The following is an 18,887-nucleotide window of genomic DNA, read 5'->3' as shown; positions in this document are numbered from 1 at the left end:
ATTCAAAACTAGGTCAGACAACTTGTGGCACAAATCGTACAAAGGGGTATGATTCAGTGGCCACAACAGATACGTAGTTGCAGGGTGGAAAGGATTGGTAATTAAATATCCAAGGACATCAGGTAATACAGAGGATACGCAAAAAGATAAGGGAGGTGGGGTTGCGCTCTTTCAGAAGGCATTTGATCAGGTGCCACACATGTGGCTGCCTATCAAAATGAAATCCTATGGCATTACAGGAAAGATACTGGCATGGACAGAGGAATGGCTGACAGGCCGGAGGCAGCAGGTAGGAATAAAAGGGGCCTTTTCTGGTTGGCTGCCACTGACTAGTGGTGTTCCTCAGTTCAGTATTGGGAATGCTGCTTTTCATATTTTTTGTCATTGATTTGGATAATGGAATTGATGGCTTTGTGGCAAAGTGTACAGATGATACACAGATAAGTGGAGGGGTAGGTAGTGCTGAGGAAGCGATGCATTTGCAGCAGGACTTAGACAAATTGGAAGAATGGGCAAAAAAGTGGCAGATGGAAAATAGTGTTGGGAAATGTATGATAATGCATTTTGGTAAAGGGAACAATAGTGCGGACTATTATCTAAATGGGGAGAAGGTTCAAACACCAGAAGTACAGAGGGACTTAGTGTGGTGAACTACATATACCTGTCTGGACACGCCCCCCCCCGCTGACTGCTCCTGTGGCTCCTCCCACAGACCCCGGTATAAAGGCGATTGGAGACGCAGCCCCGGCCTCAGTCTCCAGGATGTAGTGTGGTGGTCACTTGCTGCTTGTTCTTTCTTCCAGCCAATAAAAGCCTATATCTCGCCTCACGTCTCCATGAGTTATTGGTGGTGCATCACTTAGGAGTCCTTGTGCAAGACTCCCAGAAGGTTAACTTATGGGTTGAGTCTGTGGCAAAGAAGGAAAATGCAATGTTGGCATTTATTTCAAGGGGGATAGAATAAAAAAAAAGCAAGGAGGTAATGCTGAGGCTTTATAAGATACTAGTCAGGCAGCACTTGGAGTACTGTCAACAGTTTTGGGCCCCAAATCTCAGAAAGGATGTGCTGTTATTGGAGAGAGTCCAGAGGAGATTCATGAGGGTTATCATATGAGGAGCGTTTGGCAGCTTTGGGCCTGTACTCAATGGAATTTAGAAGTATGCATGGGTGTTTCATTGCAACCTACAGATCATTGAAAGGACTAGATAGGGTGGGTGTGGAGAGGATGTTTCCGATGGTGGGGATATCCACAACTGGAGGATGCAGTTGCAAAATTGAGGGGCGACCTTTTCAAACAGAGCTAAGGAGGATTTTTTTTTAGCTGGAGAGTAGCGAATCTGTGGAATACTCTGCTACAGACTGTGATGGAGGCCAAGTCCATGGGAAAGTTGCATCAAAGGATATGGTGAGAAGGCAGGTGTATGGGGTTGAGTGGGATCCAGGAACAGCCATGATGGAATAATAGAGCAGATTCAATGGGCTGAATAGACTAATTCTGCTCCTCTGTTTTATGGTCTAACGTGAGATGAAGAATTCTTGAAAGTGAGTCCATAGGTTATGGGAACATTTGAATGATGAAGTGAAGTTGACTGAAGTTATCCCTTTGGTTCAAGACTCTGATGGCTGAGGGGTAATAACTGTTCCCGAACCTGGTGGTGTGAGTCCTGAGGTTCCTGTACCTCCTTCCTGATGACAGCATTGAGAAGCGAGCATGTCCTGGGTGGTAGGGGTCCCTGATGATGAATGTTGCTTTCCTGCTATAGTGTTTCATGTAGATGTGCTCAGTAGAGGGGAGGACTTTACCAGTGATGGTCTGGGCCAAATCCATTTCTTTTTGTAGGATTTTCCAGTTAAGGGCATCAGTTTGTCCAAACCAGGCTGTGATGCAGCCAGTCAATATATTCTCTGCCAAACATCTACAGAAGTTTGTCAAAGTTTTAGATGCCGTGCTGAATCTTTGCAAACTCCTAAGAAACTAGAGGTGCTGCTGTGCTTGCTTCATAATTGCACTTATGTGCTGGGCCCAGGACAGGTCCTCCAAAATAATAACACTGAAGAATATAAAGTTGCTGACCCTCTTCACCTCTAATTCTCCAATGAGGACTGGCTCAGGGACCTCTGGTTTCCTCCTCCTTAAGTCAATAATCAACTCCTTGATCTTGCTGACATTTGAGTAAAAACAGCAAATACAAACAAACAAATAAATAAATAATACATGAATTATAGAGTCCTTCAAGGTGAGTCCATAACTCAGAATCAGGTTTAATATCACCAGCATATGTTGTGAAGTTTGTTAACTTAGCAGTAGCAATACAATGCAATATATGATATTTATAAAAAATAAATGCATAAATAAATTGCAGTAACTAAATAAAATGCTGATGGAACGCAGCAGGCCAGGCTGCATCTATATAGATGCTGCCTGACCTGCTGCGTTCCACCAGCATTTTGTATGTGTTGCTTGAATTTCCAGCATCTGCAGATTTCCTCGTGTTTGCAGTAACTACGTGTATACTACAGTTCATAAGAAATAGGAGCAGGAGTAGGCCATCTGGCCTGACGAGCCTACTCCACCATTCAAAAAGATCATGGTTGATCTGGCCACGGACTTATCTCCACCTACCTGCCTTTTCACCATAACCCTTAATTTCCCTGCTATGCAAAAGTCTAACCTACCTTGTCTTAAATATATTTACCAAGGTAGCTTCCACAGCTTCATTGGGCAGAGAATTCCATAGATTCACCACTCTGTGGGAAAAGCAGTTCCTCCTTATCTCTGTCCTAAATCTACTCCCCCGAATCTTGAGGCTATGTCCCCGATTTTGTCTCACCTACCAGTGCAAACAACTTTTCTGCCTCTATCTTATCTATCCCTTTCATAATTTTATCTGTTTCTATAAGATCTCTTCTCATTCTTCTGAATTCCAACGAGTACAGTCCCAGGCAACTCAATCTTTCTCATAGTCTAACCCCCTCATCTCTGGAATCAACCTAGTGAACCTCCTCTGCACCAGAACCGCACACAGTATTCCAGCTGCAGCCTCACAAGCACCCTGTACAGTTGCAGCATAACTTTCCTGCTCTTAAATTCAATCCCTCTAGCAATGAAATCCAACATTTCATTTGCTTCTTGATAGCCTGTTGCACCTGCAAACCAATCTTTTGTGATACATGCACAAGCACACCCAAGTTCCTCTGCTCAGCAGCGTGCTGCAATTTTTTACCATTGAAATAATAATCTGCTCTTTCATTTTTTTCCTTCCAAAGTGGATGACCTCGTATTTACCAACATTGTACTACATCTGTCAGACCCTTGCCCGCTCACTTAACCTATCTATATCTCTCTGCAGACTCTCTGTATCTTCTACACAATTTGCTTTTCCACTCAATTTAGTATTGTTATGATCCCAGCCCCCTCCCTTGTGAGAATCGCAAGAGCCCTAGTAAAGGGGGGGGGGGTCAATGACCCAAGAGAGAGACGTGCGGAAGTTCGCGTTTCCATAGGGATGAAAAAAAAAGGCGACATTGACTATTGTCTCATGGAGACCACGTGAAAAGCCCTCGGGCAAAGTGGGCTGGTTGAGAGAGAGATCGCATCACCTGCAACCTGATTGACACCTGCGATCCCGTGAAGAAGTATAAAGGAGGGTCTGAGGGGGGGACAACCCTCAGACGCACCAAGGAGACACCAAGGAAGCACGATACCGATTCCCGTGGGAGCAGGAAGCCATTTTGAAGGAAGCCACGTGCGTTAGATTCCGAATTTTGAATCTGTGGCTGGAACCAACGGAAGACCGCTTTTAACTAACAACGGGGAAGCCTGCTCCCCTGATTCCAAGGATTTGCTCCGTAAAGACAACGGGCAAGTGTTTATCCTTTCTCAACCATCTCTCTCTCTCCACAACGTGAAACCCCAGCGGTTCCCAAAAGGGAAAAGCCTGCAGACTTCTGAGTGATTCTTTATATTTCAATTGGACTCAGTATTATCCCCTAGACAACGATAGAGCTTATTTCTGATTGATTATTACTATACCTGTGCTGTAGATTGAGTAGTGATGACTTATATTAGCTGAATGTTTGTATTAACCTTACTTTTGTGCCCCTTTATAAATAAAAACGTTTAAAAATAGTACCATCAGACTTCAGCAGACATATCTATCTTTGCTGGTAAGTGACTCAGTTACAGAGTTCGTAACAGTATCATGAGCAAACTTCGATACACTACACTCGGTCCCCTCTTCCAGATCGTTAATGTATATTGTGAACAGTTGCGGGCCCAGCACCGACCCCTCCGGCACACCACTCACCATTGATTGCCAACCAGAGTAACAGCCATGTATCCCAACTCTCCACTTTCCATTAGTTAACCAATCCTCTATCCATGCTAATACATCACCCCTAACTCTATGGATAAGTCTTTTAAGTGGCACCTTATCGAACACCTTCTGGAAATCCAAGTAAATACCGTCCATCTGTTCCCCTCTATCCACTGCGCTGATTATACGCTCAAAGAACTCCAGTAAGTTTGTCAAACAGGACCTGCCTTTGCTGAATCCATGCTGTGTCTGCCTGATGGATCCATTTCTTTCCAGATGCCTCACTATTTTTTCTTTAATGATAGCTTCAAACATTTTTCCCAACTACAGATATAACTGGTCTATAGTTACCTGACTTTTGCCTACATCCTGTCTTGAACAGTGGTGTGACACTCATCATCGTCCAATCCCCTGGGACCTGCCCATAGTCCAGAGAATGCTGGTAAATTAACATTAAAGCCTCTACTATAACTTCTGCCATTTCTTTCAGTACTCTGGGTTGCATTCCATCAGGACCAGGGGATATATCTATCTTCAAGCCCACATACATTAATGATCTGGATGATGGGGTGGCAAATTGGATTAGTAAGTCTGCAAATGATACTAAGATAGGTGACGTTGTGGATAATGAAATAGGTTTTCAAAGTTTGCAAAGAGATTTAGGCCAGTTAGAAGAGTGGGCTGAAAGATGGCAGATGGAGTTTAATGCTGATAAGTGTGAGGTGCTACATTTTGGTAGGACTAATCAAAATTGGATATACATGGTAAATGGTAGGGCATTGAGGAATGCAGTAGAACAGAGTGACCTAGGAATAATGGTGCATAGTTCCCTGAAGGTGGAATCTCATGTGGACAGGGTGGTGAAGAAAGCTTTTAGAACATTGAGTATAGGAGTTGGGATGTAATGTTAAAATTGTACAAGGCATTGGTAAGGCTGAATTTGGAGTATTGTGTACAGTTCTGGTCACCAAATTATAGGAAAGATGTCAACAAAATAGAGAGAGTACAGAGGAGATTTACTAGAATGTTACCTGGGTTTCTGCACCTAAGTTACAGAGAAAAGTTGAACAAGTTAGGTCTTTATTCTTTGGAGCATAGAAGGTTGAGGGAGGACTTGATAGAGGTATTTAAAATTATGAGCGGAATAGATAGAGTTGACGTGGACAGGCTTTTTCCACTGAGAGTAGGGGAGATTCAAACAAGAGGACATGAGTTGAGAGTTAAGGGGCAAAAGTTTAAGGGTAACATGAGGGGGAATTTCTTTACTCAGAGAATGAGCTTCCAGTAGAAGTGGTAGAGGCAGGTCATTTAAAAAGAAATTGGATAGGTACATGGACAGGAAAGGAATGGAGGGTTATGGGCTGAGTGCAGGTCAGTAGGACTAGGTGAGAGTAAGGGTTCGGCACAGACTAGAAAGGCCGAGATGGCCTGTTTCCGTGCTGTAATTGTTATATGGTTATATGTTATAAGTTTGCTCAGCACTACCTCTTTAGTGATAGTTATTGAATCAAGGTCCTCACCTCCCATCGCATCCATAACGTCTTTCTTTGGCATGTTAGATGTGTCCTCCACCGTGAAGACCTGACATAAAATAGTCATTCAAAGCCTTTGCCATTTCCTCATTACTCAATATCAATTTCCCCTTCTTATCCTCCAAGGGACCCACGTTCACTTTAGCCACCCTTTTTCGCTTTATATAATTATAAAAACTTTTATTATCCATTTTTATATTTTGTGTTAGTTTATTTTCATAATCTAGCCTCCCTTTCTTTATTGCTCATTTTTTGGTTCTTTCTTGCTTTTTAAAGTTTTCCCAATCTTCCAGTTTCCCACTACTCTTGGTGACTGTATGCATGAGCATTTTGATGCCTTTTTTTATTTTCTTGGTTATCCAAGGTTGGCTCTCCCCACACTTACTGTCCTTGCTTTTAACTGAAATATACTTTCGTTGCGCACCATGAAAAATCTCTTTGAAAGTCTTCCACTGTTCTTCAACCTCCCACCATATAGCTTATGTTCTCTGTCTACACTAGTCAAATTCTCCTTCATCCCAATGTAGTCTCCTCGAAACTCTCCTTTTTTTAAAAAAAACTCTTCTCCCCAAACTGTGCGAAGCTCTTTCTCTCTGCAATCACGCTCTCTCTCACCCTGTCGGGAGACAGTCGGACTGAATGACAATTTTGTCACTTCAAAGCACAGTCACAGAAGTGCCACCAAACTTCTCTTCATATTGATTTGTCTGCCATTTATGCCTGTAGTTAAAATAGTTTAAAAACATAGTTAAAAATAGTAGGGCGAAAACAGAAATAATAAAAGAAAAGTGAGGTAGTGTTGAATGTCTATTTAGAAATTGGATAGCAGAGGGGAAGAAGCTGTTTCTGAATGACTAAGTGTATGCCTTCAGGCTTCTGTACCTTCTTCCTGATGGTAGTAATGAGAAGAGAGCATGTCCTGGGTGATGGGGGTCCTTAATAATGGATGCCACCTTCTGAGGCATCGCTCTTTGAAGATGTCTTGAATACTTAGGAGGCTAGAACCTATGATGGAGCTGATTAATTTTACAACTTTCTGTACCTTCTTTCGATCCTGTGCAGTCAACCTCCCCCCCCCCCACCCCATACTAGACAGTGATGCAGCCTGTCAGAATGCTCTTTACGGTACATAAGGTACATCTCTGGAAGTTTTTGAATGTTTTAAGTGACAAACCATATCTCCTCAAACTCCTAATGAAATATAGCCACTGTCTTGCCTTTTTTATAGCTGCATCAATATGTTGGGATCAGGTTAAATCCTGAGAGATAGCAACACCGAGGAACTTGAAATTGCTCATTCTCTCCACTTCTGATCCCTCTAAGAGGACTGGTTTGCGTCCATAAGACCATAAAATATAGGAGCAGAAGTAGGCTATTTGGCCCAAATCTGCTCTGCCATTCAATCATGCGTTGATCCAATTCTTCCAGTTATCCCCACTCCCCTGCTTTCACCCCATACCCTTTGATATCCTGACTAATTAAGAATCTATCTATCTCTGATGACTTAGCCTCCACAGCTGCTTGTGGCAACAAATTCCTCAGATTCACCACCCTCTGACTAAAGTAATTTCTCCGCATCCTAGTTCTAAAAGGATGTCCTTCAATCCTGAAGTTGTGCCTTCTTGTCCTGGGATCCCCTACCATGGGAAATAACTTTGCCATATCTAATCTGTTCATGCCTTTTAACATTCGGAATGTTTCTATGAGATCCCCCTCATTCTCCTGAACTCCAGGGAATACAGCCCAAGAGCTGCCAGACGTTCCTCATACAGTAGCCTTTTCATTCCTGGAATCATTCTTGTGAATCTTCTCTGAACCGTCTCCAATGTCAGTACATCCTTTCTAAAATAAGGAGCCCAGAACTGCACACAATACTCCAAGTGTGGTCTCACGAGTGCCTTATAGAGCCTCAACATCACATCCGTGCTCTTACATTCTGTACCTCTAGAAATGAATGCCAACATTACATTCACCTTCTTCAAAACTGACTCAACCTGGAGGTTAACCTTTAGGGTATCTTGAACAAGGACTCCCAAGTCCCTTTGCATCTCTGCATTTTGAATTCTTTCCTCATCGAAATAATAGTCTGCCCATTAATTTCTTCCACTGAAGTGCATGACTATACACTTTCCAACATTGTATTTCATTTGCCACTTCTTTGCCATTCCCCTAAAGTATCTAAGTCTCTCTGCAGGGTCTCTGTTTCCTCAACTCTACCCGCTCCTCCTACTATCTTTGTATCATTGGCAAATTTAGCTACAAATCCATGAATATCATAGTCCGAATCATTGACATACATCATAAAAAGCAGCAGTCCTAACACCGACCCTTGTGGAACTCCACTGGTAACCGGCAGCCAGCCAGAATAGGATCCCTTTCTTCCCACTCTCTGTTTTCTGCTGACCAACCAATGCTGCACCCATACTAGTAACTTCCCTGCAATTCCATGGGCTCTTATCTTGCTAAGTAGCCTCATGTGCGGCACCTTGTCAAAGGCCTTCTGAAAATCCAAGTACACCATGTCTACTGCATATCCTTTGTTTACCCTGCTTATAATTTCCTGGAAGAATTGCAGTAGGTTTGTCAGGGAGGATTTTCCTTTCAGGAAACAATGCCGGCTTTGGCCTTTTGCCTTACCCTTTCTGAAGTCCACAATCGGTTTGTGGAACCAGCTCAGTGTTGCAGTGAGTGAAGTTATCTATGCTGGATCAAGAGCTAGATGGTGCCAGGGTAATAGAACCTGGTTGTGTGGTATCTCTCCCTCCTTCCCAATGGTAGTAGTGAGAAGTGAGCATGGCCTGGATGGTGGGTTTCTTGATGATGGATGCTGCTTGCTTGTGATGTGCTCAGTGGTGGGGATGACTCTTCCTGTGATGAGCTGGCTGTGTCCACCACCTTTTGTAGGCTTTCCCATTGCTAGTCATTGGTTTTCCCATATCAGCCTGTGACGCAACCACACTGTGCATTTATAGAAGTTTGTCAACGTTTTAGATAATTTGCCAAATCTGTGCCAACTTTTAAGAAAGTAGAAACTTTAGCGTGCCTTCTTTGAAATGACACTTGTGTAATAGTCCCAGGACAAATCCTCTAAAGCTGAGGAATTTAAAGTTACTGAACTTCTGGAATGACATTGTAAGGAAGAAGAATTTAAGATGGTATCACAAAAATCAAGACTAAGCTATGTGAAGCACACAGCTGCTTAAGGGGCAGCAGAAATGCGCAAAGTACCCATACCTCTGGGCCACCTGAAATCTCATTGTTGGAAAAGGCAATGGTTCCCACCTTTGCATTAGTACCGACAAATGAAACTGCCTAAGAAGCAATAAGCATTCTTTCAAATACTTGTGATTCACAATGTACAATGGGAGGAGGGGGTTTTTGATTTAGAAAGTGCACTTTCTGAGAAGCATTTGGGCATCCGGATAGACTCATCACTATCAACATCTAGACAATGCCCAGAAGTGATTAGGAAGGCAAATAGAATGTTAGGCTATATAATTCGCTCAGTGGAGTTCAAGTCTAGAGATGTTTTCCTTAAGCTGTATAATGTAATTGTGAAGCCACACGTTGAGTTCTGTGTACAATGTTGATCTCAATATTTTGTGAGAGATGTGAAGGCACTGGAGAGAATTGAGAGAAGAGTGACGAAACTCATTCTAGGTCTGCAGGGTATGAGCTATGAAGAAAGACTGAAAGAATTAAACCTTCTTAGCCTAGGTAGGAGACATGATGGAAGTGTTCAAAATCAATAAGGGTATAAGTAAGGTGGATGCCAGCTGCTACTTCAAAATTAATCCATCAACAAGGATGTGGGGCCATAGGTGGAGATGGTTAAAGGGAGATTTCCAATTTCAGTCTAACATAAGGAAGCATTTCTTTTAATAGCCAGTTGTGGACAAACTACCTAGTTATGTAGTTGCATGTAGTACCCAAGACTTTAAAATCTAAGCTCATGTTATTTCAACACACTATGTTGCGCCAAATGTTCTGTTGTCAAAAACTTTCTAATCTAATAATATGAATGACAATTAAAGACTCAATCTCTAAATTTGTTCAAATAGAATTATTGTCTCTTTACCATGATTCTTCTACAAAGGTTGGTTTGACCTTGGATTTGTTGTGGCGTGTTGAATAGTTTCCCACTCGTTTGCATATTAAAAATTAATTGTTGGAGAGTCAAACAGCATCAGCAATGCACGGGGATATTCAAAGTTTCGGATTCTATCTGAACAAGTTAATCATTTCCTGATTCTAACACGTGTAGTCTGCTGTATCTTGCAGATCACTACCATCCAGTTATTAACATGTGCATGCTGCCTGTACTATGTACATTCAAAGGACAATAGAAGGGCGGGACCACAGTCTGATTGCTGTGAAGTTGGCCAACCACTGTGCCAAGCTAGTGGACGGGTAAAGTGGCCCCGCCCCTGACATCCGGGACTTTCAGCCTCACTCTAGTGGCGCAGCGCGTCTATAAAAGCGGTTCTGCTCACCGGCGCCCATTTGCTTTTGTGTCGTAGGAGGAGTGGGTTTCGTGCGCTTCTCTGATTGCTTTGAAGTGACAAAATTGTCGTTAAAGGTGAGTTGCTTCCGATGGGGTGAGAGGAAGCGTGATTGCAGACACGGTGGGGCATTTTGATGGTAGGCCATAATTGCGAGTGGTGTGTGTGGGGGAGGGGCTGTCCGCCATGTTGTGAGGGTAGGGCTTGAGTGTGAGGGGACTAGTAGCTGAGTGTGGGTCCGCTGCTGGGTCACCTTGCATTCTTCTGCTTTGCTGTATCGGAGTGGTTTCACAGCGGCCGCTCATTGCCGGTCTCTGGTGGGCACGGTCTCGCCGAGCGCGGCGCCAACGGCAGAGGAGAGCGCCGCCATTTTGTGGCGGGAGTGGATGGCGCTGTCCGCGCCCCTTCATTTAACTGCCACTGTCTGTACCCGAGGGGGCGGGGGAGGAGCGGGGCGAAAACGGTGTTGGAATGTTCGCGAACCCTGCGCTAAGTGCCCTGGCGTATGGCGGAGCGTTGGCGGGTTCCCTGATATGGCCCACGACGTAAATGTAATGTGAGGAATGCTATTCGGGAGGGAATGGGGATTCCTGTTGGTGGATAGGAATACTGTCCGGCTATCTCTTTGCCGCTTTGTTTGCCGGAGGGGGAAGGGGAAGTAGGGAAAATGAATCTTCAGGAGGGGTGTGTGCCAAGCAGCAACTTCACTCTATCACGCGTGCACCTGTCATGTTACTCAGGCAACTTATATCAATTTGTGCCCATAATAGTGCTATCAATATCAGTTAGCAGTGTCTAGTGGCCAGTCAGCCTTTCGATTCAATCTTGCAATGATTTATTCCTTTCACATCTTTGCCATGAGTGAACAAAAGCCAGCGATTCTAGACTGCTCTAGACATAGTGTGTTGCTATAGTGGGTGCGTCTAGGACCAGAGGGCACAGACTCAAATTAGAGGGACGTTCATTTAGAACGGATGAGGAATTTCTTTAGCCAGAGGGTGGTGAATCTGTTGAATTCATTGCCACATGACGGCTGTGGAGGCCGAATTATAGATTCTTGATAAATAAGGGTGTCAAAGATTACAGGGCGAAGGCAGGAGAACGAGGTCGAGAAGGCTACTAAATCAGCCATGATTGCATAGGAATCAATCTCAATCGGCTGAATGGCCTAATTCTGCTCTGTCTTACGGTCAAGGGTCTCGACTGGAAAAGTCATCTCTATTCTTTTACAGAATTTGTGGAGTCTTTTGTGTTGGTAATCAGTCTTTATTGGGTATTTAGCGAATACAGCTTTTATGCATATCATTTTTATTCCTAGTGGCTAGACCACTAACAGTTATACAATTTGTTTAAATAGTATCAAGCAGCGGTAAATCAAGGCAACTGGACTTGCTCTGTCTAGAAGACGTTTCGCCACTTGTCCAAGAATTTTCTTCACTTATAATACAGTGAAGTCCAGTTGTCTTCATTTAATACTGCTTGATATACAATGACCTGGATGACTGAGAACCTTCATTGACTTAAAATAGTCAATGTTATCAAAAGTATTTTCATTATTCATTAAAGATCTCAGGAATTCTTGTGGTCTAATAACTTTAGATCATATTTAAAAGTGGAACCCATTCTTGATGACTCGTATTATTACTGAAAGTTCTGAAGGGATAAATTATTCCCTTGTTCTTTGACATAGCAGGGAATTAATATTTAAATAGCTTATTTTGATACATGCTGTCTTTTGATACAGTCTTTTCATTGAATTTAGGTTTGTTTGGTTAGTGTTGAATTACTACATTTTGCTGCTTTCAGTTGATGTGTCATTGTATTCATACAAAAATAAAACAGTGAAATATATACATTGATTCTACAGGGCCGTCGTAGAGAGCTTCATCTCACAATTTACGAAAACCCTTCTGGCTGTTCATACTGGCTGCAGTCTGCCATCACTTGTAAGACTTGTATGTGTCCAGTACATTGAAGTGGGGAAATTTAGTGTCATGGTGTCATAGAACACTACAGCACAGTAACAGTCACTCCAGCCTTGCACTTGCACTTCTAGTTCTTGCCGTACCATTTTTGAACAGTATTCAGCATGCAAGATGCCTTTCCCAAAAGGTGCTAGGAAGTGCTATGAGTCTTTCCCCATTCTCTAGTTAGCCCACCCCCTCTATTACCTGAGTCATAGCAGTGTACTTTAAACCACTTTTTACAATGCTGTTTACATTGTAAATACATACTGGTACTTGTGCTGATTTTATTCCATATCCTTACTTTAACCTCTAAATTGTTTTTGTGTAACTCTTTTTGTTTTTTGTTGCATGTCACGTCAACACATTACAGCAAATTCCTAATAAATGTAGATTTATGTGGCAAATAAAGGCTGATCCTTGATATTTTTTTAGGCAGTTACCAAGATGGTGGAAGCAGACCGTCCTGGAAAACTCTTCGTCGGTGGCCTTAACACTGAAACAAATGAGAAAGGCACTTGAAGCAGTGTTTGGCAAATATGGAAGAATAGTTGAAGGTAACTTATGGTCATTTCTCTTACTTGGTCAAGAGAAGCTAAGGGTTCTCTGGCAAGTTTTGCATGGTATCCAGGCTGGTGTCAAGAAGTTAGAGTAAGTGTGTATAGCAGATATTTGCCATTCAATCATTTTGTTTCATCTGCTCTTCCTTATCCCTACTTAGGGTTTTGATCATCACTTAGTAGATTCTTACTTAGTAGAAGATTCCTGTTTATCTTCTCTCCTCCTTCCCCCCCCCCCCCCCCCCCCCCCCAGAATCTGTCACAGCCTTTACCCGACACACCACGTTCAATCTGATTGTCAGCCTTCACCCCTCATTAGCTCACCCTATCACCTCCTGCTCTGTTTCACTCCTTTGTCTTCCTTTGTAAGTCAGTGGAATATACAGGTAGGAACAGTACTCAGTATCAGTAATGAGCTTGTTTGGACGTTGCAAATAGATTTCAGTGCTGCTCATGTTGGGAATTGATTTGTCTTAATTGCTATGGTTGAAGTTTATATTTGGTCATGCTCTGGTTACTAAACTTGTATTTCCCCTTTCAGTTCTTCTAATGAAGGATCGTGAAACAAACAAATCAAGGGGTTTTGCTTTTATTACTTTCGAAAGTCCAGGAGATGCGAGGGATGCAGCCAGGGATATGAATGGAAAGGTGAGGTGTTATACCATAGAACAATACTTCAGTGCTGTGTATAGTTGTCTTTTTGGGGAAAAAACTTAATTCAACTATCAGTGGTACTGGTAAAGAATTGGAAGTCTGAAATGTGTGTGTGCATGCACTCCTGAGTGTAGAATATTTTTCTAGTTAGCCCATGACCCATCTCTGGCACAGTAAATAGACTTATGTAAAACATGTTAATTGGCGTTCATTTGATGTCTTTATCCACTGCGTGCTTGTGGTGATTTAGGTCAATATTGAAGAAGCCATTGACCACTACAGCTACATGCTGTGTTGTTACATTCTAAATTTTCCAAAATGGGTGAAATTTGTGAATCTTAGGGTGCTGAGAAACATAAAAAATTTGACCCACTGAAGTTTCTATGAATTGTAACTAAGGCTGCTCTCAAAGTATGTTGTAATGAATTTCCAAATGCTGTTTGTCAGGTATAGCTATTGATTATGAAGGTCTTTTGACAAGTAAAATAAAAGTTCCATTGGTTGAAGGCGTGCTGTTTACTAACACTGGTTTTGAAAGTAAAATTATTTGTTATGTAAGATTTAAAATAGTCTTGGATCCATTTAAGACCCTTCATAATTCAAAAGCAGAAAGAATGGATCTACTTGGCTTCAATGTAATTTGTGGTTTGTATCTCCAGTCATGCCGTTTAAGTTGAATTCACTCCTGAGTACACGACTGACATTTTTATCACTCAATTTTTTTTTAAAAGTCTTTGGATGGAAAACCCATTAAGGTAGAACAGGCTACTAAACCAGCATTTGAAAATAGTGGACGACGTGGACCCACCCCCCACCCCCCAAGAAGTCGTGGTCCTCCTAGGGGAATTCGAGGTGGAAGAGGAGGTAGTGGAGGAATAAGAGGTCCACCTCAAAAAGGTAGGTGGTTGGAAAAGAAAGATAAAAATACAAGAGTAAACTGGCAAGAGTAAACTATTACAATCTGTCTGGACAGTTGCAACCCAGCAGGGTTTCAGGAGTGAACCTGTCTCAAATTCGGGCAACACACACGAGGCAGGATGAACCCAACAAGCCAAACAGCATCTGTGGAAATGTGGAAAAGAGTAACCAATTGACATTTTGGAACAAGAGTCTTCATCAGCTGACTGGTTCCTCCAACGCTTTGTGTGAGTTGCTTGGATTTTCCAGCATCTGCAGATTTTCTCGTGACTCTGAAATTCAGTCAGCTTTTAATGGAAGAGCACACAACAGAGTAGGAATTTTAGTAATTTCAAATGGGCCTAGATATCAAGTTCACATTCATTGTCTTACAGAATTTGGATTCAAGTGGTTTGTTTAGACTTTTTGATTTCGCTGTTTCTTAATCCTGAACAATGTTGATCCATGCTAAATGTCAGGTATTCGCGTGCATGAGCCTGATCCCTTAGAATTGCAGTAAAAGGACAAGCATCTGCTACTTGTTAAATAGTTTCCCTGGAGCTTTACAAATGCTCGTAATGGTATGTTTAATAATACAGCCTCCAATAAGATAACTGTATGATTACAACAATCAGCCATATGATGTGTGATCCTTTGTATAATATTGAGCCTGCATTGTAGATGGATGCATTTTGTTAAGCTGAGTTGTGAAAATAGGAATGAAACTACTTTAGATGCATTTGCAGCTTGTTGGTGAAGTGCTCTTAAGCAGAACTGTGGTGGTTTGCACCTTTTTAGTTCGTAGTTATGCCTGGAACCTTGCTGTCTGTACTTTTCCTTCAGGGGACCGGGTTTGTACAAAATTTTAAACCAAACTAATTTCAAGCGATGAGTTGTGAATTAGAAACTAGACATGGTGGAGATAACTGATGCTGGCCTAATCCAGTCCCTCCAGCATATGGTATTTCACATTTTCTGCATCTGTTGTATGATTTAGAAATATGGCAGCAAATTATATTCGAAGGAAGTTATTTTTGTCTTCAGGTGCAGTTTCACCTTACACCTTCACCTTAATTAGTCTTGTGTACATTACAGTTTTTCAATACATTTTCTGAAATGTGGTTAGACATGCTCTACAAAGTACAGCACAGCATAACTATCTGAATTTAACACACCAGCCTAGTTGGTAAAATGTATATGATCAAATGTGTTCATTAATGATTGGTTTTGTTTTTAGTGACCTCCAGAGGGGCCACCATTGAAACGAGGTCCCCCTGGCCCGTGCCAATGGACCCCCACCAAAAAGGCTTCCTCCTTCAGGACCATTGCGAACTGGAGGGATGGGAGGAAGAGGAAGTGGATCAAGAGGTAAGAACAATATTCATTAATATATAAATTCTTCTGCTTTGTTCAGGTTGAATATTTGAGTTACTGTGAATTTTGTTCCTAGGACCTCCCTCACGTGAAAGAGACAGTTATGGTTCACCTCCATCCCGCAGAGAAATTATGCCATCCAGAAGAGATGATTATATTCCCAGAGAAGATTACTACTACAGAGACAAGTATAATCTTATTTTGATCTGGGGAAGTATTTAGCAATAAGGCTACCAGGTGGAGGATTAAGAGGCAAAAGGAATCATGAGCCTTTAAGATCTTGGGTTGGGGCACAATCTCCAGCTCTTGGTTGTGATGTAAAATCTCAACATTGCACTAGTGATTTACTAACATGATTCCAAGAGATACATACTTACGCAAAAGTTGTGGCAGACCTATTTAATCTCATGGGTGTAGATTAGATAGAAGCCATGTTCCTATTTAGATGATTCAAAGGGTGATGGACATAGATGGGGATGAAATGCACAGTCAGTATTGTTCAATTATACCTATGAGTCTGAATGGAAAATATTTGCATGGTTACAGTGAGATAGTTAGGTTTGCTTTTAAACTGAGATTATTGAGTGATAGCTGTGCAAAGAATAACTGCATCTGAAAGGATACTTGTGGATACACGCTTGGCATCTGCATTGTCTAGTCTCAAGCAATGATGACTTCTCTAATATTGATACTGAGAAATGATGTTACTCCATTTCCTCTAAGAAGTTCTGAGCTTTTCATCAGTCGTTTTCATGAGATACATCTCAGGCTTTTCAAGTTTTCAATGTCTTAATGGATGATCACTATGTGCAGCCACACAGATGCAGTAGTTGGGATGATTTATTTATGAAGTTTAGATTTACTGAAATCTGCAATTAATAGTGTGTTTAAACGTTATTTTCCTTGTCAAGTTTTTTTGACTTCACTCCAGTGTTTAGGTGGTTGTTTATAATGACGCTCATAATTCTCAGCCTATCATGTGGTGATGGCTTGCTAGAACTTTTAGCCATTATTTTGTGGCTATTTGTAACTGGTGCTGTTTTCAACTGTCTTTTGACAAAGTTGTCTGTGCCTTATTCTAGATTCTGATTTGTATTGCACACGTTAGCAAACTTCTCATTTTGTACCGTTGCAGTTACTCTAACAGAGATTACCCGAGCTCTAGAGATGCAAGAGATTATGGTCCACCACCAAGGGGATTCGTATAGTTCCCGTGAATATTCCCATTCAGGTGGCCGTGATGATTATGGATCGCGAGGCTATAGGTACGACTGCATTTTGTGCCCTGTGTTGTCAACATCTGATTCAAGTATCTTCATGATGAATAATTTCATTTCCAGTGATCGCGATGGATATGGTGGACGTGAGGCACGTGACTATTATGATCGTCCAAGTGGTGGCTCCTACAGAGACTCTTATGATGGCTATGGTAAGATGGCAATTGATTAGTGTCAGTGTTCATGTTGATGCAGACATTCTCATTCTATTTTGGACAAGGCATACATTTTTTTTTTGGACTTGAGGGTTTGTTTGTCATTCATATGTCTTGAATTTCAAGCAGTTTATTTTTACAGTGATAAAATCCACAGCAAAACAAATGAACTTCAAAATAAAGCACAAACTTGCTGCTGAGCAATATCCGTCAAACAAAAGGCCTAGTCATTTAAGAAAATGCATATTCAACTTGTAGTGAAATAAAATGAGTTACTGTGCATACGTAAACCTAAAGGCTGGAAATATTTCTGCATAACCTCCCCAACTGTTGCTGGAAGGATGACAATGTGAGACCTACCAAAATGAGTTAAGTCTTACATTTAAAACTTCACTACTTTGCTCAAATGATCCCCCAATGATGGGAACATCTCAATGCTGCATCTTATCAAATGCCGCAAGTGCAAACAAGTTTTTAAAAATGCAGATTTCAACAAAGCTGCAGTAAGTGAGTAAATCTTATAAAATGTAAGGAATATTTCAAACGTTTCCATATGACCTGACCATTGACCCTGCAGGTAACTCACGAGGCGCTCCACCTGCACGAGGGCCGCCACCATCTTACAGTGGAGGTGGCCGTTACGATGACTACAGCAACAGCTCAAGGGATGGATATGGTGGAGGCCGTGATAACTACAGCAGAAGTGATACTTACTCGAGTAGCCGCAATGATCGTGTTGGTAGGCAAGATAGAGGCCCAGGTGTTCCAATGGAAAGAGGCTATCCTCCACGCGATTCATACAGCAGCTCAAGCCGCGGAGGAAATCGTGGATCAGGGCGCGGAGGAAATCGCTCTGACAGGGGCAGTGGCCGAAGCAGATACTAAAACTGAACTTAATATAAGTTGGACCAAAAAGCCCTTGCTCTCTTAATGCTGTTTTTCCTTACTGAAACACAACAAACAATTTGAGGTGAAAGGACTGTCAAGTGCTTTCCATGCAAGCAGATTTTGAGAATTTAATTCGGTTTGCTGTTTATTGTTAGTTATTTTTTGTTTTTTAAAAAAAAAAGTCAGTTTGTACTTTCTAGTGGGAACGGTGCAGAAACTGGTTAAACTTGGAAAAAAAAAAGTTAATGTTATATTGGTGCTACTGTCTGTGGCTTTTCCATACTTGCATATGGATATATAGAACTAGATCTTGCTTTGTTGCACCAGTGCTATTGTGAAATAAAAATCAAAAATTTTCAGTGAACAATGTTATGTTGTTTAACCAAACTCCTTTGGTGGGGTGGGGGTGAGGGGGAGGTAATGCAAAGAAAATATTTTAGTTGTTTTTCAAAATGGGAAGGAAAAAGTGCCCAGACAACTGAATTCAACTAACAACAAGCAATGCCGATGAACGTTCATAACTGCCCGATGAAACCTTGCAATTTTCAAAATATGCCAGTTGTATTTCAGTCTCCTCCAGTTACAGATCAACATTCAACCTCAAAAGCTCCAGCCACAGCTGACTCTGAAGCAAGCTGGTTAAAAAAATTACAAATCATCACCAGTGAGTATCTTTAAAAGTGATTTGTTGTTAAGTTCTGGCTTAAAGTGGATACAAATCTTAAAATTTCCCAAATGTCATTTAAGCACTTTTATGACTCCATTTT

The 18,887-nt window shown here is 41.7% G+C and overlaps 1 protein-coding gene and 1 non-coding gene across 2 annotated transcripts; both read left to right on the top strand.

Moving 5' to 3' along the window:
• Positions 1–12,754: 12,754 nt before the first annotated feature.
• rbmx (RNA binding motif protein X-linked) lies at positions 12,755–18,487 on the top strand. Its single transcript, XM_073057748.1, is given in 11 exon segments — positions 12,755–12,825; positions 12,827–12,872; positions 13,417–13,523; positions 14,261–14,461; positions 15,676–15,702; positions 15,704–15,794; positions 15,877–15,988; positions 16,936–16,999; positions 17,001–17,065; positions 17,141–17,229; positions 17,810–18,487. Coding segments are annotated over 11 exon segments (1,173 nt in total). The 5' UTR covers positions 12,755–12,762; the 3' UTR covers positions 18,118–18,487.
• On the top strand, positions 16,465–16,536 carry LOC140735051 (small nucleolar RNA SNORD61). Its single transcript, XR_012100671.1, has one exon. It is a non-coding gene; the product is annotated as a small nucleolar RNA SNORD61 (small nucleolar RNA).
• Positions 18,488–18,887: the final 400 nt, after the last annotated feature.

The sequence above is a fragment of the Hemitrygon akajei genome, chromosome 10, assembly GCF_048418815.1.
Source record: "Hemitrygon akajei chromosome 10, sHemAka1.3, whole genome shotgun sequence".
Taxonomy (NCBI): Eukaryota; Metazoa; Chordata; class Chondrichthyes; order Myliobatiformes; family Dasyatidae; genus Hemitrygon; species Hemitrygon akajei.
Note: the sequence above shows the minus strand (reverse complement) of the source record. Positions and strands in the feature narration are given on the sequence as shown.